Source organism: Cherax quadricarinatus, chromosome 37, assembly GCF_038502225.1.
Source record: "Cherax quadricarinatus isolate ZL_2023a chromosome 37, ASM3850222v1, whole genome shotgun sequence".
In the NCBI taxonomy this organism is placed as follows: domain Eukaryota; kingdom Metazoa; phylum Arthropoda; class Malacostraca; order Decapoda; family Parastacidae; genus Cherax; species Cherax quadricarinatus.
In genome coordinates, this window is record NC_091328.1 from 8,094,150 (window position 1) to 8,112,748 (window position 18,599).

At 44.8% G+C, this 18,599-nt stretch overlaps 1 protein-coding gene across 5 annotated transcripts in view; it reads right to left on the reverse strand.

Moving 5' to 3' along the window:
* The window catches only part of IA-2 (tyrosine phosphatase IA-2), a 772,548-nt gene that overhangs the window by 573,393 nt on the left and 180,556 nt on the right, over positions 1 to 18,599 (reverse strand). For all 5 annotated transcript variants that reach the window (XM_070091865.1, XM_070091863.1, XM_070091866.1 and 2 more), the window contains exon 3: positions 14,370 to 14,423. In XM_070091865.1, coding sequence (XP_069947966.1) covers positions 14,370 to 14,423 — 54 coding nt within the window. The remainder of the gene's footprint in view (positions 1 to 14,369; positions 14,424 to 18,599) is intronic.

Here is an 18,599-nt window from a genome sequence, read left to right on the forward strand (position 1 = left end):
GTTCCCTCTTCTGGTGTACGCCAGTTCCCTCTTCTGGTGTACGCCAGTTCCCTCTTCTGGTGTACGCCAGTTCCCTCTTCTGGTGTACGCCAGTTCCCTCTTCTGGTGTATGCCAGTTCCCTCTTCTGGTGTACGCCAGTTCCCTCTTCTGGTGTACGCCAGTTCCCTCTTCTGGTGTACGCCAGTTCCCTCTTCTGGTGTATGCCAGTTCCCTCTTCTGGTGTAAGCCAGTTCCCTCTTCTGGTGTATGCCAGTTCCCTCTTCTGGTGTATGCCAGTTCCCTCTTCTGGTGTATGCCAGTTCCCTCTTCTGGTGTACGCCAGTTCCCTCTTCTGGTGTATGCCAGTTCCCTCTTCTGGTGTATGCCAGTTCCCTCTTCTGGTGTATGCCAGTTCCCTCTTCTGGTGTATGCCAGTTCCCTCTTCTGGTGTACGCCAGTTCCCTCTTCTGGTGTACGCCAGTTCCCACTTCTGGTGTATGCCAGTTCCCTCTTCTGGTGTATGCCAGTTCCCTCTTCTGGTGTATGCCAGTTCCCTCTTCTGGTGTACGCCAGTTCCCTCTTCTGGTGTATGCCAGTTCCCTCTTGTGGTGTATGCCAGTTCCCTCTTGTGGTGTATGCCAGTTCCCTCTTCTGGTGTATGCCAGTTCCCTCTTCTGGTGTACGCCAGTTCCCTCTTCTGGTGTACGCCAGTTCCCTCTTCTGGTGTATGCCAGTTCCCTCTTCTGGTGTATGCCAGTTCCCTCTTCTGGTGTATGCCAGTTCCCTCTTCTGGTGTACGCCAGTTCCCTCTTCTGGTGTATGCCAGTTCCCTCTTCTGGTGTATGCCAGTTCCCTCTTCTGGTGTACGCCAGTTCCCTCTTCTGGTGTATGCCAGTTCCCTCTTCTGGTGTATGCCAGTTCCCTCTTCTGGTGTACGCCAGTTCCCTCTTCTGGTGTACGCCAGTTCCCTCTTCTGGTGTATGCCAGTTCCCTCTTCTGGTGTATGCCAGTTCCCTCTTCTGGTGTATGCCACTTCCCTCTTCTGGTGTATGCCAGTTCCCTCTTCTGGTGTATGCCACTTCCCTCTTCTGGTGTATGCCAGTTCCCTCTTCTGGTGTATGCCAGTTCCCTCTTCTGGTGTATGCCAGTTCCCTCTTCTGGTGTATGCCAGTTCCCTCTTCTGGTGTATGCCAGTTCCCTCTTCTGGTGTATGCCAGTTCCCTCTTCTGGTGTATGCCAGTTCCCTCTTCTGGTGTATGCCACTTCCCTCTTCTGGTGTATGCCAGTTCCCTCTTCTGGTGTATGCCACTTCCCTCTTCTGGTGTATGCCAGTTCCCTCTTCTGGTGTATGCCAGTTCCCTCTTCTGGTGTATGCCAGTTCCCTCTTCTGGTGTATGCCAGTTCCCTCTTCTGGTGTATGCCAGTTCCCTCTTCTGGTGTATGCCAGTTCCCTCTTCTGGTGTATGCCAGTTCCCTCTTCTGGTGTATGCCAGTTCCCTCTTCTGGTGTACGCCAGTTCCCTCTTCTGGTGTATGCCAGTTCCCTCTTCTGGTGTATGCTAGTTCCCTCTTCTGGTGTATGCCAGTTCCCTCTTCTGGTGTATGTTAGTTCCCTCTTCTGGTGTATGCCAGTTCCCTCTTCTGGTGTACGCCAGTTCCCTCTTCTGGTGTATGCCAGTTCCCTCTTCTGGTGTATGCCAGTTCCCTCTTCTGGTGTATGCCAGTTCCCTCTTCTGGTGTATGCCAGTTCCCTCTTCTGGTGTATGCCAGTTCCCTCTTCTGGTGTATGCCAGTTCCCTCTTCTGGTGTATGCCACTTCCCTCTTCTGGTGTATGCCAGTTCCCTCTTCTGGTGTATGCCAGTTCCCTCTCCTGGTGTATGCCAGTTCCCTCTTCTGGTGTATGCCAGTTCCCTCTTCTGGTGTATGCCAGTTCCCTCTTCTGGTGTATGCCAGTTCCCTCTTCTGGTGTATGCCAGTTCCCTCTTCTGGTGTATGCCAGTTCCCTCTTCTGGTGTATGCCAGTTCCCTCTTCTGGTGTATGCCAGTTCCCTCTTCTGGTGTACGCCAGTTCCCTCTTCTGGTGTATGCCAGTTCCCTCTTCTGGTGTATGCCAGTTCCCTCTTCTGGTGTATGCCAGTTCCCTCTTCTGGTGTATGCCAGTTCCCTCTTCTGGTGTATGCCAGTTCCCTCTGCTATGTATGCCAGTTCCCTTTTCTGGTGTATGCCAGTTCCCTCTTCTGGTGTATGCCAGTTCCCTCTTCTGGTGTGTGCAAGTTCCCTCTTCTGGTGTATGCCAGTTCCCTTTTCTGGTGTATGCCAGTTCCCTCTTCTGGTGTACGCCAGTTCCCTCTTCTGGTGTATGCCAGTTCCCTCTTCTGGTGTATGCAAGTTCCCTCTTCTGGTGTATGCCAGTTCCCTCTTCTGGTGTATGCCAGTTCCCTCTTCTGGTGTACGCTAGTTCCCTCTTCTGGTGTATGCCAGTTCCCTCTTCTGGTGTATGCCAGTTCCCTCTTCTGGTGTATGCCAGTTCCCTCTTCTGGTGTATGCCAGTTCCCTCTTCTGGTGTATGCCAGTTCCCTCTTCTGGAGTACGCCAGTTCCCTCTTCTGGTTACGCCAGTTCCCTCTTCTGGTGTATGCCAGTTCCCTCTTCTGGTGTATGCCAGTTCCCTCTTCTGGTGTATGCCAGTTCCCTCTTCTGGTGTACGCCAGTTCCCTCTTATGGTGTACGCCAGTTCCCTCTTCTGGTGTATGCCAGTTCCCTCTTCTGGTGTATGCCAGTTCCCTCTTCTGGTGTATGCCAGTTCCCTCTTCTGGTGTATGCCAGTTCCCTTTTCTGGTGAATGCCAGTTCCCTCTTCTGGTGTACGCCAGTTCCCTCTTCTGGTGTATGCCAGTTCCCTCTTCTGGTGTATGCCAGTTCCCTCTTCTGGTGTATGCCAGTTCCCTCTTCTGGTGTATGAGAGTTCCCTCTTCTGGTGTATGCCAGTTCCCTCTTCTGGAGTACGCCAGTTCCCTCTTCTGGTGTATGCCAGTTCCCTCTTCTGGTGTATGCCAGTTCCCTCATCTGGTGTACGCCAGTTCCCTCTTCTGGTGTATGCTAGTTCCCTCTTCTGCTGTATGCCAGTTCCCTCTTCTGGTGTATGCTAGTTCCCTCTTCTGGTGTATGCCAGTTCCCTCTTCTGGTGTATGCCAGTTCCCTCTTCTGATGTACGCCAGTTCCCTCTTCTGGTGTATGCCAGTTCCCTCTTTTGGTGTACGTCAGTTCCCTCTTCTGCTGTATGCCAGTTCCCTCTTGTGGTGTACGCCAGTTCCCTCTTCTGGTGTATGCCAATTCCCTCTTGTGGTGTATGCCAGTTCACTGCTGGTGTATGCCAGTTCCCTCTTCTGGTGTATGCTAGTTCCCTCTTCTGGTGTATGCCAGTTCCCTCTTCTGGTGTATGCCAGTTCCCTCTGCTGGTGTATGCCAGTTCACTCTGCTAGTGTATGCCAGTTCCCTCTGTTGGTGTATGCCTGTTCCTTCCTCTGGTGTATGCCAGTTCCCTCTTCTGGTGTATGCCAGTTCCCTCTGCGAGTGTATGTCAGTTTCCTCTGCTGGTGTATGCCAGTTCCCTCTGCTAGTGTATGCCAGTTCCCTCTGCTGGTGTACGCCAATTACCTCTGCTGGTGTATGCCAGTTCCCTCTGCTATGTATGCCAGTTCCCTTTTCTGGTGTATCCCAGTTCCCTCTTCTGGTGTATGCCAATTCCCTCTTCTGGTGTATGCCAGTTCCCTCTTCTGGTGTAAGTCAGTTCCCTCTGCTAGTGAATGCTAGTTCCCTCTGGTGGTGGACGCCAGTTCCCTCTTCTGGTGTATGCCAGTTCCCTCTGCTGGTGTATGCCAGTTCCTTCTGCTGGTGTATGCCAGTTCCCTCTGCTGGTGTATGCCAATTCCCTCTGCTGGTGTATGCCAGTTCCCTCTTCTAGTGTATGCCAGTTACCTCTTCTGGTGTATGCCAGTTCCCTCTTCTGGTGTGTGCAAGTTCCCTCTTCTGGTGTATGCCAGTTCCCTCTGCTGGTGTATGCCAGTTCCCTCTTCTGGAGTATGCCAGTTCCCTCTGTTGGTGTATGTCCGTTCCCTCTTCTGGAGTATGCTAGTTCTCTCTTCTGGTGTATGCCAGTTCCCTCTTCTGGTGTATGCCAGTTCCCTGTGCTGGTGTATAACCGTTCCCTCATCTGGTGTATGCCAGTTCCCTCTTCTGGTGTCTGTCAGTTCCCTCTGCTAATGTATGCCAGTTCCCTCTTCTGGTGTATGCCTGTGCCCTCTGCTGGTGTATGCCAGTTCCCTTTTCTGGTGTATGCCAGTTCCCTCTTCTGGTGTATGACAGTTCCCTCTTCTGGTGTATGCCCGCGCCCTCTGCTAGTGTATGCCAGTTCCCTCTTCTGGTGTATGCCCGCGCCCTCTGCTAGTGTATGCCGGTTCCCTCTGCTGGTGTATGCCAATTCCCTCTGCTGGTGTATGTCCATGCCCTCTGCTAGTATATGCCAGTTCCCTCTGCTGGTGTATGCCAGTTCCCTGTGCTGGTGTATGCCAGTTCCCTCTTCTGGTGTATGCCAGTTCCCTCTGCTGGTGTATGCCAGTTCCCTCTTCTGGTGTATGCCAGTTCCCTCTTCTGGTATATGCCAGTTCCCTCTTCTGGTGTATGCCAGTTCCCTCTTCTGGTGTATGCCCGCGCCCTCTGCTAGTATATGCCAGTTCCCTCTTCTGGTGTATGCCAGTTCCCTCTTCTGGTGTATGCCAGTTCCCTCTTCTGGTGTATGCCAGTTCCCTTTTTGGTGTATGCCAGTTCCTTTTGCTGGTGTATGCCAGTTCCCTCTGCTGGTATATGCCCGTTCCCTCTGCTAGTGTATGCCAGTTCCCTCTGTTGGTGTATGCCAGTTCCCTCTTCTGGTGTATGCCCGCGCCATCTGCTAGTGTATACCAGTTCCCTCGGCTGGTGTATGCCAGTTCCCTCTTTTGGTGTATGCCAGTTCCCTCTGCTGGTGTATGCTAGTTCCCTCTTCTGGTGTATGCCAGTTCCCTCTTCTGGTGTATGCCAGTTCCCTCTGCTGGTGTATGCCAGTTCCCTCGGCTGGTGTATGCCAGTTCCCTCTTTTGGTGTATGCCAGTTCTCTCTGCTGGTGTATGCCAGTTCCCTCTGCTGGTGTATGCCAGTTCCCTCAGTTGGACTCTCTATGATCCATTTAGTAATTTAGTCAATATTTTCTAATTCATTATTTCTTTTCGCCGCTGAGAAAATCTGGGACGTGTGAGAAGTTTTGTGATTCTTCGTCTCTGCCTGCAGAGGGACTGTCTCTCTCTCTTCGTAACTCGTTCTTTCTTAGCTTTTTTCCTTAATGGTGTGAGTTCTAAGGACATTTCTAGTACCACATTCATCATCATCTCGACGTACTAGCTAAGATTCATAGTACTGGTATTAGTCATGGCTTTACCACCACCAATACCACCTATACCAGAACTACCACCTACACCACAACCTCCTCCTACCTACCACCACCACAACATCCTCCTCCTCCCCCTCCCACTCCTCTTCCCCCTTCTCCTCCTCCCCTCCCCCTCCTCCTCCACTTCCTCGCATCAATATCCTTCAAGCAGTCTTGAGGCGGCAGTTTTCACTTCTCAAGTTACTGAGGATCGATTATTCAGACAAAGAAGACGTCTGGAGGCCATCACAGGCGATACCTGTTTCCTCTTGAAGACGATACCTGCTTCTTGAAGACGATACCTGCTTCTTGAAGACGATACCTGCTTCTTGAAGACGATACCTGCTTCTTGAAGACGATACCTGCTTCTTGAAGACGATACCTGCTTCTTCAAGACAATACCTGCTTCTTGAAGATACCTGCATCTTCTTGAAGACGACACCTGCTTCTTGAAGATGATACCTGCTTATCGTTGAAGACGATACCTTCTTCTTCAAGACGATACCTGCTTCTTCAAGACTATACCTGCTTCTTCAAGACGATACCTGCTTCTTCAAGACGATACCTGCTTCTTGAATATAATACCTGCTTCTTCTTGAAGACGACACCTACTTCTTGAAGACGATACCTTCTTCTTCAAGACGATACCTGCTTCTTCAAGACGATACCTGCTTCTTGAAGATAATACCTGCTTCTTCAAGACGATACCTGCTTCATCAAGACGATACCTGCTTCTTCAAGACGATACCTGCTTCTTGAAGATGATACCTGCTTCATCAAGACGATACCTGCTTCTTCAAGACGATACCTGCTTCTTGAAGACGATACCTGCTTCATCAAGACGATACCTGCTTCTTGAAGATGATACCTGCTTCATCAAGACGATACCTGCTTCTTCAAGACGATACCTGCTTCTTGAAGATGATACCTGCTTCATCAAGACGATACCTGCTTCTTCAAGACGATACCTGCTTCTTGAAGATGATACCTGCTTCATCAAGACGATACCTGCTTCTTCAAGACGATACCTGCTTCTTCAAGACGATACCTGCTTCTTGAAGATGATACCTGCTTCATCAAGACGATACCTGCTTCTTCAAGACGATACCTGCTTCTTCAAGACGATACCTGCTTCTTGAAGACGATACCTGCTTCTTGAAGACGATACCTGCTTCTTGAAGACGATACCTGCTTCACATTTACATATGAACACCTTCATTAAGCAACAGAGTGAACACAGTACTGCTAGTGAACACAGTACTGCTAGTGAACACAGTACTGCTAGTGAACACAGTACTGCTAGTGAACACAGTACTGCTAGTGAACACAGTACTGCTAGTGAACACAGTACTGCTAGTGAACACAGTACTGCCAGTGAACACAGTACTGCTAGTGAACACAGTACTGCCAGTGAACACAGTACTGCTAGTGAACACAGTACTGCTAGTGAACACAGTACTGCTAGTGAACACAGTACTGCCAGTGAACACAGTACTGCCAGTGAACACAGTACTGCTAGTGAACACAGTACTGCTAGTGAACACAGTACTGCCAGTGAACACAGTACTGCTAGTGAACACAGTACTGCTAGTGAACACAGTACTGCCAGTGAACACAGTACTGCTAGTGAACACAGTACTGCTAGTGAACACAGTACTGCCAGTGAACACAGTACTGCTAGTGAACACAGTACTGCCAGTGAACACAGTACTGCCAGTGAACACAGTACTGCTAGTGAACACAGTACTGCTAGTGAACACAGTACTGCCAGTGAACACAGTACTGCCAGTGAACACAGTACTGCTAGTGAACACAGTACTGCCAGTGAACACAGTACTGCTAGTGAACACAGTACTGCTAGTGAACACAGTACTGCTAGTGAACACAGTACTGCTAGTGAACACAGTACTGCTAGTGAACACAGTACTGCCAGTGAACACAGTACTGCTAGTGAACACAGTACTGCTAGTGAACACAGTACTGCTAGTGAACACAGTACTGCTAGTGAACACAGTACTGCCAGTGAACACTACTGCTAGTGAACACAGTACTGCCAGTGAACACAGTACTGCCAGTGAACACAGTACTGCCAGTGAACACAGTACTGCTAGAGAACACAGTACTGCTAGAGAACACAGTACTGCTAGTGAACACAGTACTGCCAGTGAACACAGTACTGCTACTGAACACAGTACTGCTAGTGAACACAGTACTGCCAGTGAACACAGTACTGCTAGTGAACACAGTACTGCCAGTGAACACAGTACTGCTAGAGAACACAGTACTGCTAGAGAACACAGTACTGCTAGTGAACACAGTACTGCTAGTGAACACAGTACTGCCAGTGAACACAGTACTGCCAGTGAACACAGTACTGCCAGTGAACACAGTACTGCCAGTGAACATAGTACTGCTAGAGAACACAGTACTGCCAGTGAACACAGTACTGCTAGAGAACACAGTACTGCTAGTGAACACAGTACTGCTAGAGAACACAGTACTGCCAGTGAACACAGTACTGCCAGTGAACACAGTACTGCTAGAGAACACAGTACTGCCAGTGAACACAGTACTGCTAGAGAACACAGTACTGCTAGAGAACACAGTACTGCTAGTGAACACAGTACTGCCAGTGAACACAGTACTGCTAGTGAACACAGTACTGCTAGTGAACACAATACTGCTAGTGAACACAGTACTGCCAGTGAACACAGTACTGCTAGTGAACACAGTACTGCCAGTGAACACAGTACTGCTAGAGAACACAGTACTGCTAGAGAACACAGTACTGCTAGTGAACACAGTACTGCTAGTGAACACAGTACTGCCAGTGAACACAGTACTGCCAGTGAACACAGTACTGCCAGTGAACACAGTACTGCCAGTGAACACAGTACTGCTAGAGAACACAGTACTGCCACTGAACACAGTACTGCTAGAGAACACAGTACTGCTAGTGAACACAGTACTGCTAGAGAACACAGTACTGCCAGTGAACACAGTACTGCCAGTGAACACAGTACTGCTAGAGAACACAGTACTGCCAGTGAACACAGTACTGCTAGAGAACACAGTACTGCTAGAGAACACAGTACTGCTAGTGAACACAGTACTGCTAGTGAACACAGTACTGCCAGTGAACACAGTACTGCCAGTGAACACAGTACTGCCAGTGAACACAGTACTGCCAGTGAACACAGTACTGCTAGAGAACACAGTACTGCCAGTGAACACAGAACTGCTAGAGAACACAGTACTGCTAGTGAACACAGTACTGCTAGAGAACACAGTACTGCCAGTGAACACAGTACTGCCAGTGAACACAGTACTGCTAGAGAACACAGTACTGCCAGTGAACACAGTACTGCTAGAGAACACAGTACTGCCAGTGAACACAGTACTGCTAGAGAACACAGTACTGCCAGTGAACACAGTACTGCCAGTGAACACAGTACTGCTAGTGAACACAGTACTGCTAGTGAACACAGTACTGCTAGTGAACACAGTACTGCCAGTGAACACAGTACTGCTAGTGAACACAGTACTGCTAGTGAACACAGTACTGCTAGTGAACACAGTACTGCTAGTGAACACAGTACTGCTAGTGAACACAGTACTGCTAGAGAACACAGTACTGCTAGTGAACACAGTACTGCCAGTGAACACAGTACTGCCAGTGAACACAGTACTGCCAGTGAACACAGTACTGCTAGTGAACACAGTACTGCTAGTGAACACAGTACTGCTAGTGAACACAGTACTGCTAGTGAACACAGTACTGGTAGTGAACACAGTACTGCTAGTGAACACAGTACTGCCATTGAACACAGTACTGCCAGTGAACACAGTACTGCCAGTGAACACAGTACTGCTAGTGAACACAGTACTGCCAGTGAACACAGTACTGCCAGTGAACACAGTACTGCTAGAGAACACAGTACTGCTAGTGAACACAGTACTGCCAGAGAACACAGTACTGCTAGTGAACACAGTACTGCCAGTGAACACAGTACTGCCAGTGAACACAGTACTGCCAGTGAACACAGTACTGCTAGTGAACACAGTACTGCCAGTGAACACAGTACTGCTAGTGAACACAGTACTGCCAGTGAACACAGTACTGCCAGTGAACACAGTACTGCCAGTGAACACAGTACTGCTAGTGAACAGAGTACTGCCAGTGAACACAGTACTGCCAGTGAACACAGTACTGCCAGTGAACACAGTACTGCTAGTGAACACAGTACTGCTAGTGAACACAGTACTGCCAGTGAACACAGTACTGCTAGTGAACACAGTATTGCCAGTAAACACAGTACTGCTAGTGAACACAGTACTGCTAATGAACACAGTACTGCCAGTAAACACAATACTGCTAGTGAACACAGCAATTCTAGTGAACACAGTACTGCTTGTGAACACAATACTGCCAGTGAACACAGTACTGCAAGTGAACACAGTACTGCTAGTGAACACAGTACTGCCAGTGAACACAGTACTGCTAGTGAACACAGTACTGCCAGTGAACACAGTACTGCTAGTGAACACAGTACTGCTAGTGAACACAGTACTGCTAGTGAACACAGTACTATCAGTGAACATAGTACTGCTAGAGAACACAATACTGCTAGTGAACACAGTACTGCTAGTGAGCACAGTACTGCTAGTTAACACAGTACTGCTAGTGAGCACAGTACTGCTAGTGAACACAGTACTGCTAGTGAGCACAGTACTGCTAGAGAACACAGTACTGCTAGTTAACACAGTACTGCTAGAGAACACAGTACTGCTAGTGAACACAGTACTGCTAGAGAACACAGTACTGCTAGTGAACACAGTAGTGCTAGAGAACACAGTACTGCTAGTGAACACAGTACTGCCAGTGAACACAGTACTGCTAGTGAACACAGTACTGCCAGTGAACACAGTACTGCTAGTGAACACAGTACTGCTAGTGAACACAGTACTGCTAGTGAACACAGTACTGCCAGTGAACACAGAACTGCTATTGAACACAGTACTGCCAGTGAACACAGTACTGCTAGTGAACACAGTACTGCTAGTGAACACAGTACTGCTAGTGAACACAGTACTGCTAGTGAACCCAGTACTGCTAGTGAACAGAGTACTGCTAGTGAACACAGTACTGCCAGTGAACACAGAACTGCTATTGAACACAGTACTGCCAGTGAACACAGTACTGCCATTGAACACAGTACTGCTAGTGAACACAGTACTGCTAGTGAATACAGTACTGCTAGTGAACACAGTACTGCCAGTGAACACAGTGCTGCTAGTGAACACAGTACTGCTATTGAACACAGAACTGCTAGTGAACACAGTACTGCCATTGAACACAGTACTGCTAGTGAACACAGTACTGCTATTGAACACAGAACTGCTAGTGAACACAGTACTGCTAGTGAACACAGTACTGCCAGTGAAAACAGTACTGCTAGTGAACACAGTACAGCTAGTGAACACAGTACCGCCAGTGAAAACAGTACTGCCAGTGAGCACAGAAACGCTAGTGAACACAGTACTGCCAGTGAACACAGAAATGCTAGTGAACATAGCACTACCAGTGAACACAGCACTGCTAGTGAACACAATACTGCTAGTGAACACAATACTGCTAGTGAACACAATACTATTAGTGAACACAGTACTAGTGAACACAGTACTAGTAGTGAACACAGTACTACTAGTTAACGCAGTACAAGTAGTGAACACAGTAAGTACTAGCGAACACAATACTAGTAGTGAACACAGTACTAGTAGTGAAGACAGTACTAGTAGCGAACACAATACTTTTAGTGAACACAGTACTGCTAGTGAACTCAGTACTATTAGTGAAGACAGTACTAGTAAGTAGTGAACACAGTACTAGTAGTGAACACAGAACTAGTGAACACAGTACTAGTAGTGAGCACAGTACCAGTAGTGAACACAGTTCTAGTAGTGAACACAGTACTAGTGAACACAGTACTGCTAATGAACGCAATACTATTAGTGAACACAGTACTAGTAAGTTGTGAACACAGTACTAGTAAGTATTGAACACAGTACTAGTAAGTAGTGATCACAGTACTAGTGAACACCGTACTAGTAGTGAACACAGTACTAGTAGAGAACACTACTAGTAAACACAGTACTAGTAGTTAACACAGTACTCGTATTGAACACAGTACTAGTAGTGAACATAATACTAGTAGCTAACAGTATTAGTATTGAACATAGTACCTGTAAACCCAGTACTAGTATTGAACACAGGACTAGTAGTGAACACAGTCCTAGTAGAGAACATATACTAGTGAAAGCAGTACTAGTAAACACAGTACTAGTATTGAGCATAGTACTCGTAGTGAACACAGCACTAGTAGTGAACACAGCACTAGTAGTGAACACAGCACTAGTAGTGAACACAGCACTAGTAGTGAACACAGCACTAGTAGTGAACACAGTACTATTAGTGAACATAGTACTAGTGAACACAGTACTAGTAGTGAACATAGTACTAGTGAAAACAGTACTAGTAAACACAGTACTAGTATTGAGCACAGTACTCGTAGTGAACACAGCACTAGTAGTGAACACAGCACTAGTAGTGAACACAGTACTAGTAGTGAACACAGCACTAGTAGTGAACACAGCACTAGTAGTGAACACAGCACTAGTAGTGAACACAGTACTAGTAGTGAACATAGTACTAGTGAACACAGTACTAGTAGTGAACATAGTACTAGTGAACACAGTACTAGTAAACACAGTACTAGTATTGAGCACAGTACTCGTAGTGAACACAGTACTAGTAGTGAACATATTACTAGTAGTGAACACAGTACTAGTAGTGAACACAGTACTAGTAGTGAACATAGTACTAGTAGTGAACACAGTACTAGTGAAAGCAGTACTAGTAAACACAGTACTAGTATTGAGCACAGTACTCGTAGTGAACACAGCACTAGTAGTGAACACAGCACTAGTAGTGAACATAGTACTAGTGAAAGCAGTACTAGTAAACACAGTACTAGTAGTGAACATAGTACTAGTAGTGAACATAGTACTAGTGAAAGCAGTACTAGTAAACACAGTACTAGTATTGAGCACAGTACTCGTAGTGAACACAGCACTAGTAGTGAACACAGCACTAGTAGTGAACACAGCACTAGTAGTGAACACAGCACTAGTAGTGAACACAGTACTAGTAGTGAACATAGTACTAGTGAACACAGTACTAGTAAACACAGTACTAGTATTGAGCACAGTACTCGTAGTGAACACAGTACTAGTATTGAGCACAGTACTCGTAGTGAACACAGTACTAGTAAACACAGCACTAGTAGTGAACACAGCTCTAGTAGTGAACACAGTACTATTAGTGAACATAGTACTAGTGAACACAGTACTAGGAGACACAGTACTAGTAGTGAACACAGTATAAGGCCTTTCAGGTTAAACAGTATTAGATAACAGTACTATATAACAATACTCGTTAACAGTGTTAGATAACAGTACTAGTTAATAGTACTGATAACAGCACCAGTTAACAGTAATAAATAAGTGATAAAAGTACTAGTTAACAGTATTAGATAACAGTACTAGTTAACAGTATTAGATAATAGTACTAGTTAAGTGTTAGATAACAGTACTAGTTAATAGTACTAGATAACAGTACCAGTTAACAGTATTAAATAAGTGATAACAGTACTAGTTAACAGTATTAGATAACAGTACTAGTTAACAGTATTAGATAACAGTGATAACTACTAGTTAACAGTATCAGATAACAGTATTAGATAACAGTACTAGTTAACAGTATTAAATAACAGTACTAGTTAACAGTATTAAATAACAGTATTAGTTAACAGTATTAGATAACAGTACTAGATAACAGTACTAATTAACAGTATTAGATAACAGTGATAACAGGACTAGTTAACAGTATCAGATAACAGTACTAGATAACAGTGTTAGTTAACAGTATTAGATAGTGCTAATTAACAGTATTAGATAACAGTACTAGTTAACAGCATTAGATAACAGTACTAGATAACAGTGCTAGATAAGAGTACTAGTCAACAGTATTTCATAACAGTACTAGATAACAGTATTGGATAATAATATTAGATAAGAGTAATGGGTAACAAAAACGGTTTTGTGAACCAGACACTTACCATCAAAAACTAACAGTGAACCAGACACTTACCATCAAAAACTAACAGTGAACCAGACACCATCAAAAACTAACAGTGAACCAGACACCATCAAAAACTAACAGTGAACCAGACACTTACCATCAAAAACTAACAGTGAACCAGACACTTACCATCAAAAACTAACAGTGAACCAGACACTTACTCTCAAAAACTAACAGTGAACTAGACACTTACCATCAAAAACTAACAGTGAACCAGACACTTACTCTCAAAAACTAACAGTGAACCAGACACTTCCTCTCAAAAACTAACAGTGAACCAGACACTTCCTCTCAAAAACTAACAGTGAACCAGACACTTCCTCTTAAAAACTAACAGTGAACCATACACTTACTCTCAAAAACTAACAGTGAACCAGACACTTCCTCTCAAAAACTAAGTGAACCAGACACTTACCATCAAAAACTAACAGTGAACCAGACACTTCCTCTCAAAAACTAACAGTGAACCAGACACTTACTCTCAAAAACTAACAGTGAACCAGACACTTACCATCAAAAACTAACAGTGAACCAGACACTTCCTCTCAAAAACTAACAGTGAACCAGACACTTACTCTCAAAAACAGTGAACCAGACACTTACTCTCAAAAACTAACAGTGAATCAGACACTTACCATCAAAAACTAACAGTGAACCAGACACTTACCATCAAAAACTAACAGTGAACCAGACACTTACCGTTAAAAATGAGAGAGAAGAGAAGACTTACCGTCGAAGCACCACTCGCGGTCTTGGTCACACAGAGTGTCACTAAACAGACATCCTGTAACGAGAGTGTCACCCATTAACAACCCAAACAATGGTCATTACAACAGCAAAGAAAACATAAATATAACAACAAGGAACGACAACAGAGATGCTGATGATTAAGAGACGAGTGAGTTTCCCCTGTCTCCTAATATCTATGTTTATTTTTCCCCTATAATCTACCTTGTCCATAATTATTATCGCATTTGCTTTGTCTACTTTCGTAAGGTGAAGTCCAGCATCTTTCCTTAATTCATGGTATAACTTAACAAATCTTTGAGGATAATTGTGTTGCAAAGTTCAGACCTCTGCAACACAATTATCCTCAAAGATTTGTTAAGTTATACCATGAATTAAGGAAAGATGCTGGACTTCACCTTACGAAAGTAGACAAAGCAAATACGATAATAATTATGGACAAGGTAGATTATAAGGGAAAAAATATTAGAAGACAGGGGAACTGACGTGCTTCTGAAGACACATGTGCAACAGTTGGGTATATTTTCTGTATGGCCTACACCGTAGACTTCTTCAGTCAAATACAGAGGCAAAAGGTGTAGTAGTGAAATGAAGATGTAATCAATCCATCAACCTGGGAGAAATGAGGTGGTCAGTCCCTCAGCCATGATCGTGGTGGAGGACAGGGATAAAAACCACTTGAATGGCATAACAATTAAAAAATAGGCTAAAACATTTACAAATATTGTCTCTCAGTCCACAGCAGGATTCGAACCTGCAAACTCGGCATTAGAGTACACAGTACTTTGTACACAACGCCTGAGACATAATGTTTGGAAATAATTCCGCCTGTTCACGAATTGTTAAGCATTTTAAAACGTCTTTAGTAGTAAACTGCAGGTGGCAGGATTTGTTGAAATAACTTTGAACAAGCCCGGTGCTCCGGGGTGTGGAGAAACACCGTCATTATTGTTACTCCGGGGTGTGGGGAAACACCGTCATTATTGTTACTCTGGGGTGTGGGGAAACACCGTCATTATTGTTACTCTGGGGTGTGGGGAAACACCGTCATTATTGTTACTCCGGGGTGTGGGGAAACACCGTCATTATTGTTACTCCGGGGTGTGGGGAAACACCGTCATTATTGTTACTCTGGGGTGTGGGGAAACACCGTCATTATTGTTACTCCGGGGTGTGGGGAAACACCGTCATTATTGTTACTCCGGGGTGTGGGGAAACACCGTCATTATTGTTACTCTGGGGTGTGGGGAAACACCGTCATTATTGTTACTCCGGGGTGTGGGGAAACACCGTCATTATTGTTACTCTGGGGTGTGGGGAAACACCGTCATTATTGTTACTCCGGGGTGTGGGGAAACACCGTCATTATTGTTACTCCGGGGTGTGGGGAAACACCGTTATTATTGTTACTCTGGGGTGTGTGGAAACACCGTTATTATTGTTACTCTGGGGTGTGGGGAAACACCGTCATTATTGTTACTCTGGGGTGTGGGGAAACACCGTCATTATTGTTACTCTGGGGTGTGGGGAAACACCGTCATTATTGTTACTCTGGGGTGTGGGGAAACACCGTCATTATTGTTACTCCGGGGTGTGGGGAAACACCGTCATTATTGTTACTCTGGGGTGTGGGGAAACACCGTCATTATTGCTACTCTGGGGTGTGGGGAAACACTGTCATTATTGTTACTCTGGGGGTGTGGGGAAACACCGTCATTATTGTTACTCTGGGGTGTGGGGAAACACCGTCATTATTGTTACTCTGGGGTGTGTGGAAACACCGTCATTATTGTTACTCCGGGGTGTGGGGAAACACCGTCATTATTGTTACTCCGGGGTGTGGGGAAACACCGTCATTATTGTTACTCTGGGGTGTGGGGAAACACCGTCATTATTGTTACTCCGGGGTGTGGGGAAACACCGTCATTATTGTTACTCCGGGGTGTGGGGAAACACCGTCATTACTGTTACTCCGGGGTGTGGGGAAACACCGTCATTATTGTTACTCTGGGGTGTGGGGAAACACCGTCTAGCTTTGGCTAGGCGCAAGGTGATAAACACAGGGGTAGGGAGGGGGCAGTGACCCCACCAAGTGACAGACACAGGAGCAAGGGGAGGAGAGCCCACCAAATGATAAACACAGGGGGAGGTAACCCCACCTGATAAGCACAGGAGGCGGTGACCCCACCAGGTGATACAGGGGGCAGTGGCCCCACCAGATAAACAGAGGGCGGGGACGGTGACCCCCACTAGATAAACACAAGGGGGCGGGGGCGGTGACCCCCACCAGATAAACACAGGGCGCGGGAGATAAATACAGGGGCGGGGACTGTGATTCCCAACCAGGTGATAAACCTAGTGGGGGGGACCCCAACCAGGTGATAAACACAGGGGGCGGGGGCGGTGACCCCCGCCCCAGGTAAAGAAGTTTTAATTAAGGAAAAATCCTAGGAATTTAATCTGGTTAAAGAATTGGACTTGATACCAGATATGGGGAAGGTTTGGCATAGCTGGTACTGAGCGAAACATCGTACTCAATTCTCAACTGTAACTCAAATAATTCCAAGCCAGTAATTCCCAGCTAATAATTCCCATCCAGTAATTACCAACCAGTATTTACCAACCCGTAATTCTCAAACCAGTAATTCCCACTCAGTAATTCCCATCCAGTAATTATCACCCAGTAATTATCATTCAGTAATTCCCAGCCAGTATTCCCCACTCAGTAATTCCCAGCCAGTAATTCCCACTCAGTAATTCCCAACCAGTAATTCCCAGCCAGTAATTATCACCCAGTAATTATCAATCAGTAATTCCCAGCCAGTATTTCTCACTCAGTAATTCCCAGCCAGTAATTCCCACTCAGTAAATCCCAGTCAGTAATTTCCAGCAAGTATTTCCCATTCAGTAATTCCCAGCCAGTAATTCCCACTCAGTAATTCCCAGCCAGTAATTCCCACTCAGTAATTCTCAGCCAGTAATTCCCACACAGTATTTCCCACTCAGTAATTCCCAACCAGTAATTCCCACTCAGTAATTATCACTCAGTAATTCCCAGCCAGTATTTCTCACTCAGTAATTCCCAGCCAGTAATTCCCACTCAATAATTCCCAGTCAGTAATTCTCAGTAATTCCCAGCCAGTATTTCCTATTCAGTAATTCCCAGCCAGTAATTACCACGCAGTAATTTCCACTCAGTAATTCCCAGCCAGTAATTCCCACTCAGTAATTCCCAGGTAATAATTTCCACTTAGTAATTCCCACCCAGTATTTCCCACTCAGTAATTCCCAACCAGTAATTCCCACTCGGTAATTCTCAACTAGCAATTCCCACTCAGTAATTCCCAGCCAGCAGTTATCATGAAAATCATCTCTCTCCTGGATCAAGAGTATTCAGCATTTACAGGCTGGTAAATCCTCGTTCAAAGGCACCAACACGTGTAAATGGCTTAACCCGCACGGGAGAATTTACAAATTTAACACCTATTTACACAGGCAAAAAGGGTGCAAAAGCTTTGCAAGAGGATTAACGTAAAGCCGACTAAACCACAGCTAAATATACCTTGTAATTACCTCTGATTCTGCTCTAAATACTCTATATATATATATATATATATATATATATATATATATATATATATATATATATATATATATATATATATATATATATATATATATATATATATATATATATATATATATATATATATATATATATATATATATATATATATATATATTCATTTATGTAAATCTAAAAATTAATAATTTTGTACCAAAAAAAGAAGAGAAAACTTGCCTAACCTTATTATAACATGCTCAGTTTAATTTGGCCTAATCCAGCTAAATATATTTTAGATAAGTTTACAATAATTTAATAATAAATACAATGAAATATTTTTTTTCGTTAGGTTCAGAATGATTTTTGCGGATTGTTGCGTACACAAATTTTCGCTTGCCTTATTCGGCAAGGAGAGCATTGATATTTAAGCCAAAATCGCAAGTTTTACCTATTCGACACGATATATATATATATATATATATATATATATATATATATATCTATATATATATTGCCAATAATTATAATTATCAATAATAATCAATATTAGTAGACGTTGTAATTATTATTATTATTATTATTATTATTATTATTATTATTATTATTATTATTATTATTATTATTACTACTACTACTACTACTACTACT